General features: G+C 44.3%; 1 protein-coding gene across 7 annotated transcripts; it reads right to left on the bottom strand.

Annotated features, from left to right (window-relative positions):
• Positions 1-488: 488 nt before the first annotated feature.
• On the bottom strand, positions 489-12,265 carry LOC147462413 (uncharacterized). Of its 7 annotated transcripts, XM_086483928.1 has the most exons (8): positions 11,779-12,235; positions 2,803-3,446; positions 2,656-2,719; positions 1,899-1,937; positions 1,347-1,793; positions 1,130-1,249; positions 941-1,002; positions 624-856 (listed from the first exon to the last, which is right to left on the bottom strand). In XM_086483928.1, exons 2-8 carry the CDS (start codon positions 2,841-2,843, stop codon positions 763-765), a joined length of 867 nt encoding a protein of 288 aa, XP_086340054.1. In that variant the 5' UTR covers positions 2,844-3,446; positions 11,779-12,235; the 3' UTR covers positions 624-762. The 7 variants fall into 7 exon arrangements, 3 of the variants coding, with proteins under 3 accessions (XP_086340049.1, XP_086340051.1, XP_086340054.1); XM_086483923.1 differs by lacking the exons at positions 2,656-2,719; positions 2,803-3,446 and having other exon boundaries at positions 489-856; positions 941-1,249; positions 1,899-2,142; positions 11,779-12,188; XM_086483925.1 differs by lacking the exons at positions 2,656-2,719; positions 2,803-3,446; positions 11,779-12,235 and having other exon boundaries at positions 489-856; positions 941-1,249; positions 1,899-2,416.
• Positions 12,266-12,541: the final 276 nt, after the last annotated feature.

Here is a 12,541-nt window from a genome sequence, read left to right as displayed (position 1 = left end):
TTTTTGCATGGAGTGTAAGAAATCCCATTTTCATTGGGATTTTTAGTACCTCTCTTCTCTTTGCTTGCCTCATCTATTGGTATGATTCTCCTACTCTACTCATTTGTACTCCATGAGATTCTATATAAAAAATATTTTGTTTCCACTTCAAAATCTTATGTCAACTATGCATTCATATGGAAATGACAAGCGAACGATGATCAAAATTGTATTGTCACCCCCTTTTTGCACGGAGTGTAAGAAATCCCATTCTCATTGGGATTTTTAGTACCTCTCTTATCTTTGCTTGCCTCATCTATTGGTATGATTCTCCTACTCTGCTCATTTGTACTCCATGAGATTCTATAAACAAAAATATTTTGTTTCCACCTCAAAATCTTATGTCAACTATGCATTCATATGGAAATGGCAAGCGAACGATGATCAAAATTTTATTGTCTTGCGTTCATAAACAAATAGCCCTTTTGTACAGCATAAGTAGAGAAAGATGTCAAAATCCAAAAGATATTTATTAATTTTCATCCTCCAAGATATCTCTACAAGTGCTTACATCCATGTCCAACCCCATGGTAGCTAAATCAACAAATAAATCTATTGATTCATCCTCTATAGCCTCTCCTATTGAATCATCATCATCCTCTCCATCCTTGTCCTCCTCCTCACTATGGTTGGTTATTGGGAATGGTTGGTTCTCCTCGACCTCAACTGCATCATCGTCATTGGCGTCTTCTTGAGATGGTATGGTGGGATCTGCCAAAGGCTCTATGTTCGTATCTGCAAAGATAGATCTGCTCCGTGGTGTGACTGGAATAACATACCATAGTCGTCTTCGATACATACAAGACACATAAAACACCTGTAGGTCATAGAGCAAACAACAACATGAATGTAGTTTTGTATGTATCATATAATGTTTTAGTGAGTTGCACATGGACTTTACCTGCTCACAACACTTAGGTTGCACCAAGTTGTCGGTCTTCTCACGATGAAATTGCCCGGAGTCTACCAAATAGAGTCCATTCTCATGTCTCTTAACCTCACCCGCAAACCATCGGCAGTCAAAGAGATATTTGTGAAATGTTCTGAAATCCACTTTGATTATCCTTTCTATTGTTCCACATTCCCTCACCTCTTGTGTTGTCGTGTCAAAGTTGCCCATAACTCCACTATCGTGAGTGGTTCGACGCTCATCTATCTTGTGGGTTCGAACATGACGTCCTTCGGACCACATAGAGTTGAATGTGAAGGCCTGCAAAAACCAATCAAGATAGATGAGAGAGAGAGAGAGAGAGAGAGAGAGGTGACACACATACACACACACACACTAAACACATTGAGTATATTACCCTTGGTAGACATCCTCGCGCGTACTCCCATTCTTTAGGGCTTATTTGTTCTCCTTGTGCCTTGGCCTTGGTCATGGCATTGTGTATCCACCCAACTGGAATTAGATCAGGGTATTTGGCAAGATCTTTAGGAAAGGGATGTGCTCTCCTACCGCCATGCGAACTCTTCCATGCTTCCCTCTCCCTTTCTCTCATTGTACGCACCTCCGCATACATATCCACCCATTTGCCCATGATGGGAGCATTGAGTAGACAATGGTTGTTGACTATGGCTTGAAATTCCCTATCCAAAATCAAGAGAGAACCTTTCCCACTTGGAATTTTTGCGTGTTTTTTTGGATCCTCTTCCTCCGTCTTTAAACGAGGCAATGATGGGTCTATTGTGAAAAGATATTGAGAGACATACACAAAAGCCTCTTGTACAATCCAACCCTCTGCCATGCTTGCCTGAACACATGTACATGAAACCATTAGTGATTAAAGTAATTAATAAAAAGCGTTGTGAATACAATCCAATCCTAATAAGATTTAACGCTTAAGATCGATGAATACCTCTGGTTGTGATCGTAGCCTTACAAAGTCTTTCAAGGTCTTTAGGAACTTCTCAAGAAAGAACATCCACCTGGAGTGAACCACACCACAAATGGCTATCTCCTCAACAAGATGGAGCAATAGGTGAACTTGGCTAACAAGGATAGAAGGTGGGAATGCATCCTCAATAGCACAAGTTGCTTCAATCGCTAGAAGTCGAGCTGTTGGAATGGCTGAAACTTCGATTTCTTTGGAACTCACAAACCTGTAACCAAAAAACCCTTCATAATCTTCATAGTAAAGTTAGTCTTCAAAGTAAATTTGGTTGACTCCCATGGTGGAATGTTGTAGTTCACAACAACCACTGGCCAAGTACTCCATGACGTAGACCGATGCCCAAATGGGTTTACCCCATCACTAGCCAGACCAAGCCTCAAGTGACGAGGCTCTTCTCTAAACTCCGGCCATGTCTGCTCAATGTGTTGCCATGCCGGCGAGTCAGCCGGCACTCTCATAACCCCATCGGTGGAGAGATTTATCATATGCCATGTAAGAAGCTCGCTTGTTCCTTTGGTGCTGAACATGTGCTTGATGCGGGGAATGAGGGGGAAATGACGAAAACCCTGGGGGGTATTGTGGTTCCTTGCATTCCCTCCTTGTACCTTGATTCTCCACACTCGGGGCAAGCATCAAGCCCTGCATGTTCATTGCGGAATAGCACGCAATCATTGACACATGCATGTATGCGATCATAGTCCATCCCAAGCCTTGTCACCACCTGTCGTGCCTTTCTTTGATTTTCTGGAAGATGATTGCCTTTAGGCATCATCTTGCCTAATAGCCTATGACATAATTAAATAACACTCGTTATTGCATATAACCACGAAAAAAACTCACAACTAACACTTATTACACTTAAACGTACCTCAATAGTGCACCGACCCCTGCATTGCTCCATCCAAACATTCCTTGAATATTCAAGATATCAAGAGACGCTCATAATATGGAGTAGGAGCATCCCTCGTAAAGAGCGGTGCGTGCTGCCTCTAGCAATGAATCTTTGGTTTTTTGGGCGGCTTCTTCACATGCACACTCAGGCTCACACTCATTCGCCGCCTCACGTGCAAGAAGATCCTCAACCATATTGTGCAAATGATCTTCCTCCACCTCCATGTGGGGCGGGGTGGTGGGGAGATCCCCATATGTGGTGGATGTAGGATGCGCATGCGCTGATCGTGTGGACCCACCCACATCGGACAGCAGGTGTGACCCCCCTCCCATGACTGCTTCCTGGCGCAATCGCTCTTTTGTCCTCCTTCCGCCTCCGCCCCCGATCACATTCCAATGGGGAGCGACATCAATGGATGCCAAAACCCTCGGATCGCTAGTTTCCGTTCGAGCGCGTTTTCTCGGATCGTCCCATAGCCCATAATCATCCACGTGAGCCAAGCATATACGTCAAAGCCGTGCAATTGCACGCTTACATCGCGTACATGAACATGGTAATCGCTCGCTCAACCATCGAGTTCGTTCCGCGCCAACCGGCGGACCCACGTCATCCCAATCGTCCTGCACACACGACCACACACTAAATAAGAAAAAGAAAAATCAAGAATGTTGGTACTGACATGACTGACACTCATTAAAGATAGAGGGGAGTGGGTACAAGAGGTCATGCAGTCGACGTAACCTCAATGTCTCATCAGAGAGATTTTCGCGGTAATAATGGCGGTAATACCGGCAGTAACTGGCGCGGTAATATACGCGGTAATATTTCAAGCAAATTTTTTTATATAAAGGGGGCATCTGCGTGCCCCCGCAAAATTGAATGCCAAAAATTCAAAATCGACCTCCTCTTCTACGCGGGCCTGTTTCCCTCTCCATCTCCAAGCTCTCTCTCCTTCTCCCTCTCCATCTCCAACCTCTATTACTCTCTTCATCTCCATCCCTACCATATCCAAGCGACCGAGGTCACGAATGTAAGTGCTAAACTCTCTCTCTTTATTCTCGTTCTTCTACACACACACACAAACACATACACACACACACATGCACACACACACAATGCATACACATTGCACACACACACACACAATGCATATACACACATTCACTAATATGCACACACATGCACACACACATTGTACACACACGCACACACACACACACACACAATTTTGTGCAACACACTAATGTTTGCATTAGTGTGTGCATGCGTTACAAGCACACACTAATGCTTGCATTAGGGTGTGCTTGTGCATGAATTAGTGTGTAAACACACTAATGCATGCACAAGCACACACTAATGCAAGCATTAGTGTGTGCATGCATTAGTTAGTTTTTACACACTATTTTGTGCACAAATTACACACTAATGCTGCACTAGTTAGTTTTTACACATTTTTTTGCGCACAAATTACACACTAATGCCGCACTAGTTAGTTTTTACACACTAATGCCCGTATTAGTGTGTGCATGCATTATACACACACTCATTAGTTAGTTTCTACACACTAATTTGTGTCCAAGCACACTCTAATGCAAGCATTAGTGTGTGCATGCATTATACACACACTAATGCTTGCATTAGTGTGTGATTGTGCACAAATTAGTGTGTTTTCACACACTATTTTGTCATGCATTAGTGTGTTTCCACACACTAATTTGTGCCCAAGCACACACTAATGCAAGCGTTAGTGTGTGCTTGTGCACTAATTAGTGTGTTTTCACACACTATTTTAGGCACAAGGCATGCATTATACACACACACACACGTACTAATGCAAACATTAGTGTACATGCATTAGTGTGTTTCCACACACTAATTTGTGCTCAAGCACACACTAATGCAAGCGTTAGTGTGTGCATACCTCTCTAGCACACACTAATGCAAGCGTTAGTGTGTGCATACCTCTCTAGCACACACTAATGCAAGCATTAGTGTGTGTGCTTGTGCACTAATTAGTGTGTTTTCACACACTATTTTAGGCACAATGCATGCATTATACACACACACACACACACTAATGCTTGCATTAGTGTGTGCATACCTCTCTAGCACACACCAATGCTCACAATAGTGTGTGCTTGTGCACAAATTAGTGTGTCTACACACTAATGCATGCACAAGCACACACTATTGTGAGCATTGGTGTGTGAAAAAATTGGACACACTAATGCTTGCATTAGTGTGTGCTTGTGCACTAATTAGTGTGTGCTTGTGCACTAATTAGTGTGTGAAAACACGCCAATGCATGCATTAGTGTGTGAAAACACACCAATGCATGCATGCATTGGTGTATTTTCACACACTAATTAGTGCATAAGCACACACTAATGCAAGCATTAGTGTGTGCATGCGTTACAAGCACACACTAACGCTTGCATTAGTGTGTGCTTGGGCATGCATTAGTATACCAAAACATACCTCCATTAACATTAACATACCAAAACATACCTCCATGTGGGTGTGCGATGAAGTTGATTGAGACCCCAATGGTCATCGAGAAGCCCAACGATAGATTAAGGTCAACACACACACTAAATTAATTTCTTTGCCACACACTAACGCACACACACAATAGATTAATTAGAAGCACACACACACACACACTCTAAATGGATGAAAAAAAAATAAGCACATAAACCATTTCTTAAATAGGAGATAAAAGGAATCTTATGCAGGGAGATATCCTATGCAAGGAGGAATCCTATGCAAGGAAGAATCTCACTTTGACTAGAATCCAATGTTAATTAGGGTCTCTTTTTTGTGTGAAATTGTAGGATATGGCATCCTCTTCCACGCCCGGCTATCGATCCATAGAGGACTTTCTCGCCGAGGGCCTCTCTTACGAGGACGCTTGTGATGCTTACTACTCGCAGTTTTCCTCCCACCAATCACAATCCACCTTCGGCTTTCGATGGTTCCGAGATGCAGTACACGACCCAGACCTCGAGAGGGCATATAGCGCCCAGGCAGAGTGGCTATCCTCGCAGCAGAGTCTTCGAGGGCGGTACACACCAGCACAGTTGGCTGCCTATGGGCTCTCACCGCTTGCGACACCGGGCGCCGGCACGCCGATCGTGCAGAGTGTGCCTCCCAGTGGGCCTCCCTCCACCTTACCCTCGACTTTCCCGTCACCCGTAGCTCCCTCCACCTTGCATTTGCAGCGATCCATGCCTGCACTGTCGAGTTATCCGTCGCCTACCACCCAGCGGTTCGGGCTCGGGCCAGCGCTCTTCGGGTGGCCAGCGCTCTTCCCGTAGTGGTGGCTCACGCTCTCGTCGAGGTAGTGGCTTGTGCTGCTTTGGTGGTGGAGGGGGCAGTGCTACAGATTCACCTCCTCTTACACCCCGACCTCCTCGCTCACCCCTTGGAGCTCCACATGAGGATGAAGACCGCGATGCGCCCGTCCCGGACGCTCGTGGCTACTACTATTATATACATCGTGGGGGGGAGGTGGATCTAGGTTCCTCTTTGGGGAGGACATTTCGAGGGCACCTTAACCAGCTGATCCACTCGACATACCAAGATTGCTTTAAATCTTTCAAAGATCAGGACCCAGCCGACGTGACGTACATTCACACGACATTGCTCATGCGGTTCCCTAATCCGCAAGTGGAAGAGTTCTCCAGGCAGTGGCTCGAGGAATACATCAAGAATTTCTTGAAAAATAAGAAGTCCAGTGTGCGAAGGGCGGCAAAGCGAATATTTGAATCTGAGGGTCACAACTATCGCCCTAGAAATGTTCACGACGAGGAGTGGGAGAAAGCCCAGGGCGAGCTGGAGGACGAGAGAGCGACAGGTGCTAGGACGCACACTCGGCAGGTGGAGGCGAGGACGCAGCAAACGCCCACGCATTACGGCTCGGGCAGAAAAGCAGCATGGAAAGATAAATTTGTGAGTGTGCGTATTTTCATTTGATTTGATTTAATTTGTGGTAATAAGGTTAGGTTTGTGATATTTTTTAATTGATATACAGCAAAATATTACTATGACCCGTCCAAGCCGAGAGATCCAAAGATACAGAGAGAGCCACTCAGAATATCAGACATGGTGCTGGCTGTATGAAAACAACAAAATCAATCGCGAAGAATTTGAAAATGCATGTCGTACACTACAGCCTGTAAGTGTGAACTTTTTTTTTTAAATCATTGCATGCAGTTTTATGTATCCATTTGTATTAATTAAAGGTTTTGTTGTTTTTTTCTTTTCCAGAGTCAAGGAGTCCCTCGAGAGGTCCCAGGATCCGAGTAGCTCAATCCTCCAAGTGTTTTTGGGCCCGCGCGCGCGTTTTTTTTTTGCCACAGTTGTATAACCTCCATGTATCGCTTATTTGGGCAATTTTGTAATATCCAATATAATTAAACACTTGATTTTGGCCCAAAGTCTTCTTTTGGCCACAGTTGTATAGCCGCCATGCATCGCCTATTTGGGCAATTTTGTAATGAACAGTTTCTCCAATATAATTAAACATGCGTTTTGGTCCAAAGTTTTGGTGCAATGAAATTGTTGTTTTTTAACAGTTTCTCCAATATAATTAAACATTTGATTTTGGTCCAAAGTTTTGGTGCAATGAAATTGTTGTTTTTTTATTTATTAAATGTATAAGAAAAAAAAGGCAAATGACCATTTGGATGGGTCCTACCAACCAAGGACCATCCAAATGGTCATTTGCTTTTTTTTTTAAATACTCCCGGTTGCGGTAATCGTCACGGTAAAAAGTGCGGAAATACACGCGGAAATGTAGCTGGTCCAATTACCGTGATATTTGTTGAAGGACCATTACCGCGAGTATTGACTCCAGTATTACCGCTCCCGAGAAGCAAAGAAATTATGTGGCTTCACAGATTCTTAGAAGAGCTTGGATTCAAACAAGACAATTGTGTCTTGTACAGTGATAGCCAAAGCGCTATCCATCTTGCGAAGAACTCGGCTTTTCATTCAAGCACAAAGCACATTGAGGTGAGATATCACTTCATACGCACTCTTTTGGAAGAGGGACAACTAAAGCTAGGAAAGGTGCATACAAGTGAAAATCCTGCAGACATGTTTACAAAGATGGTCAACAAGGAGAAGTTGAGCTTTTGTTCATCCTCAATCGGCATTCAAGGATAAGAAGCCAGGATGGAAAGCAGTCACAGGTTTGGTTTGGAGATCAGTCTCCAAGTGGGAGATTGTTAAGTATGGAGCTTGATTTACCCTTGTAATTTTCTGTGGTAAAAGCGCACATTTGTAAGCCCCCCATTATGAGGAGAAGCCATCGTGCGTGAAGGAAAATCACTCGCCGGAAACCAAAATTTTCACGGTCAAAAATCACGGGCAACTTTACGGGCTTCGGAGGCGGAAGCTCTCGAGACTTTTTTTTCCCCTCGTCGGAATATTCCTTTTCGTCGGAATATTATGGCCGGACGGCGGTCGAAAAACATCCGTCGGGTTGGCCGGTGGTCGGAAGTCAATGGCCGGTGGCCGAATTCAAAAGCGAACTTGTCTTCTCAAGGGCGGCCACACATGGGCGGATTAGAGGGGCCGATTTGAACTTATCTACACAAGGGCGGCTACACATGGCTGCCTCTCATGAGAGAGGGCAGCCCTTTTGGCCTATAAAGGGAAGCCATTTCTACACACATTTCATAGTGTGAAGTTGATGCAACAAGGTGAGTGTGAGGTGGTGAGAGTGAAGCAAGGCGGGAGCTCCATTAAGGGTATAATCCCTTTGTAAACTACTTTTTGTTTTGAAGTACTAACGCCATTGAGTGGCTGCTTTCCCGTGGACGTAGCCCACATTGGGTGAACCACGTATATCGTGTCTCTCTCTCTCTCTCTCTCTCTCTCTCTCTCTCTCTCTCTCTCTCTCTCTAATCTCGTGTATGTAAATCTGTCTCTGTCCATTAAGTAATCTATTCAATTATCTATTTAGCTACGTCTTATTTCCTAACAGAATTCGGGGCGAAAATCGCGCTCCGAGTTCACGCTAGCGCATGTCGCTGCCCATGTTGGCATGGCGCGCGATCACACCCAAGTTCACTAAATGATCCGATGGCTAAGGTTAAAGTCCTCCCCCTTCCCCCCCCACCCCCCAAACCCCCAAAATTTGGGCCCTAGATCCCCTCTAGACCATATGTCCGTGCCATATAATGGCGAGGGATACCCCCCTCCCAAACCAACAAACTAGCATTTTGTGTGCACACTTGAGCAATCGGCCAAGGTGGGCGCACTTTTACTGGCAACATGATTGGAGAATCCCCCTCGAGATTTTCTTTAGTCCTCCTTGTCCGTTGTATGGTCCAGGATTCTGAGGTTTTCTTTTCTTGGGCGAGGCCTTTTCACGGTTCAAATGATAAGTCTCTTTTGGAGCATTAAAACTACACTTTCGGGCTCTCGCCTAGAGGTTCTCATTCCTTGGGCTTCTAGGTGCCTATTCCTTGCTTTTTCTTCCTTACCTACCATACCTTTCGAGCCTAGAGGATTTTGCACATGGATGGGGTAGGCTGTTGTCATCCCACTAGCGTGAAGGGGCCAATAACGAACCGGGGTCCAAAACAAGGCCACCTTCAAAGTAAATGGAAAATACCACCAAAAAATACGAGAATTATGATTGGGAATGGCAAGAGCTTAATATGAGCTATCTTTTTGTATCAACTTCATTGAAAACTGTCATTCCTATTAAGTAATTCATATCGTTCAAGATTGAATGTCCCTCTATTGGCCCCCATGTTTTAAGTGGCCTTATATTACCACAGCAGTATTAATCAATAAGATGTATCAGCAGAATGTAATGAATTGAAGGTATGGACACTATCTGGCACTGCCTTGTGGGTGCTTGCAGAAAATGCTTCATGGATGTCTAGATTCCATGCAATGTCCTCTGCTGGAATGCCCTGATTGCAAGGTCATCAACAGATGCAGACAGCAGGATGGTAATCTTTCACATACCATGCAGTTTGTTTGCTGTTGGTCATCTGGGTCTGGTTAAGAGGGCCAAGAACCGATTGATAGCATGTGCCCCATCCAGCGGGTGCTTGGAAGAGATGCTTTGTATGCGATGTGTGGCAGGCTGCAGAAAAGCTTAAGAATCATTTGACTGCTTTAGAGCAGCAATATGATCCTCTCATGTGTGCTTGCAAACAAAAGTAAAGGTTTCTTCCACCACATTGGAAACAAGTTTTGAACTGAACTTCCCTTTTTCAGTTGGAGCCGACATCAAAATTGTCTTCATGCAATTCTCTCGGAAAATTAATCATTTGTGCTGTGTACAATGTTTGCACATCATCATCATCATCACAGAGTGATTTGGAACATCAGAAAGCTGTAGCCCTAGTCTTTTAAATATGTTGAGGAGGGAAGGTTCAGTCTGCATCCAAAACAACAGAACTTGTAGTCGACAACATTGCGTCGATAGTGATGAGTGATAAGTGAAAGCTGGAATAGGACAGTAAGTTAAAAATCTTCACTTGGCATTCTTTGCTGAGGTCTACTACCTGGTCTGTGTCTTCTATAAGGAGGAAACCTTTGCGAAGGGAAGGTGCACGATTAAGAGACGCCAAACAAAACAGATTTAATACTACCACAAGACAGCTACTCTATAATTGCAAAGCATTGACGGCTAAAGAGGCAGTAATTGAACATGGAGATGACCGATCTCTCACCTAGATAGATAATAACTTGGGCTAGAATTTGGTAAAGAATAAATGCTTAATGTGTTTGTATGTGGGCAACGACGTCAAGAGTTCAAGTTCCAGGTCATGACATACTTCTCATAATATTGAAAGATGTATTGCTACCTGATTGACTCTTACAACAAGAACCTTCCACTGTGTTGCTATCTTCACCGACATCACAGCAAGACGGCTTCAATACCTGAGGAGCTTCGATAATCCATCAGCCTCAAATCCGTAGCCTATCCAGACATGACTCGAAAACTAGCTATGCTTAAATGCCCCTATACGATGCTGTCATGTGTCAATCAATCGAACATAGTCCGCTTCATTGGCACCAATCAACAAGCCCAATCTCCTTCGCAAGACAAAGAAACAATTAGACACATGCCGAATTTGCATGTGTCACTTTGCAGGCAGTTGTTCTTGCGTCTACATTGACAAATCTGTAGTGATGTGAGAGGAAAAGGGAGTAATGCAAAAGCCTGTCAGTACCAGTACCCTGGAGTGAGGCATTTCTACAGATGCACTTACAGCATGAGACACTGGCCAACAGCACCTCTCCCTCAATCAACATGCCAATCTACAAACCAATCCTAAATGTTGGCAATCTTGTAAACTGCAAGTGTATCAAGCAGTTGCTCCAGTAGAATCTAGCGATAGATGACAGGCAGGTTGGCAATCCTGTGCTCACAATTGCAATAAAAAACACTTGAGTAAACCCAATATGCAGATGAGTCCAATGAATGAAACAAAACCAGTAAAAGTGTCTCGGCTTTCGAGACCAGTGCTAGCTCCTGCTACTGACTTCATCTTTTACGGTTGCCCAGGATTGCAAACCGTGTTGTTTCTTGACCTCTAAGTTGCTCGTGATCACACATCTATGTGATTGACCCATGTGTGAGCAAATGTATGCACATGTCAAACTGCATAGGTGCATCAATGTGTGTCTATGGGTACTTGTCTCTGTGTGTGTGTGTGTGTGTGTGTGTGTGTGTGTGTGTGTCTGTCTATGGGTACTTGTCTGTGTGTGTATGTAGGCGTACAAGTGTGCAAATTCACACACACACACACACACAGAGAGAGAGAGAGAGAGAGAGAGAGAGAGAGAGAGAGGAATTTTGCTTCCGGCAGCAGCATGTGAGGCAACGGGCTACACGAAGGCCAGACAGGTAGGTAGGGTATTGTTGACTCCCATAGCTCTACTATTTATTCACTCCAGCAGGCAAGCAAAAGAGCAAACCTCCTTTGATCATCATGAGGGTTGCCCCGGCGCTGATCCTCCTCCTCATCTTCTTTTGTTGTGCAAGACTTCGCAATCAACGCATCGCTCTACTGCTTCCGACGTTCTGCAAGCTCGCTCTCTCTCTCTCTCTCTCTCTCTCTCTCTCTCTCGTGTCTTCCCTCCCGAAACAACTTCTGTTCAAGACTCGGATAGCTCTTTGAGAAGTAGAGGTCTCCTGGGAAGGCGTTTAAACTTTAAAACACTCTCTCTCTTTCCCTCTCTCACATCTCTGGTCCCTAAGGGTACTATATACCTTCACAACCTTCACAACATCTCTATACATATACACACACAAAAGAACTCACTCACTAGGCCTTTTAAATAGAAACAATGAGGTTTGTCTTGTTGCTTTTATAATCCCTTCTTTAAATGGTAAGGGAAAACACAAGAAAAGAAGCTCCTCTTTAGAGAGGATTTGGTGACCTCAAAGCACATGAACAGTCGAAGATTGTTGCAATCCCCACAAGCAGGTCCATGGGATTGGAAGGATGCCATGATAGAGGCTCTAAAGGAAAAAAAAAATCTAGGCAACATTATGATCAATCGAGTTGGTCATGTGTGGTGTCATCAAGGAATACGACATTCACATTGATGGTGTTGCCTTTCATGTTTGCACATTCAAGGGACCTGCATTCTTTCAAACAATGGGATGGTATGGCTGGGAGAATTGGGCTTTCCAAGGACAATACAAACGACTGGACACATTCAGAGTCACTTTTCA

Source organism: Adiantum capillus-veneris, chromosome 2 (genome assembly GCF_014529385.1).
Source record: "Adiantum capillus-veneris isolate H3 chromosome 2, ASM1452938v2, whole genome shotgun sequence".
NCBI classification, from domain to species: Eukaryota; Viridiplantae; Streptophyta; class Polypodiopsida; order Polypodiales; family Pteridaceae; genus Adiantum; species Adiantum capillus-veneris.
The sequence above is the reverse complement of the archived record's forward strand: the minus strand, read 5'-3'. Positions and strand labels throughout refer to the sequence as shown.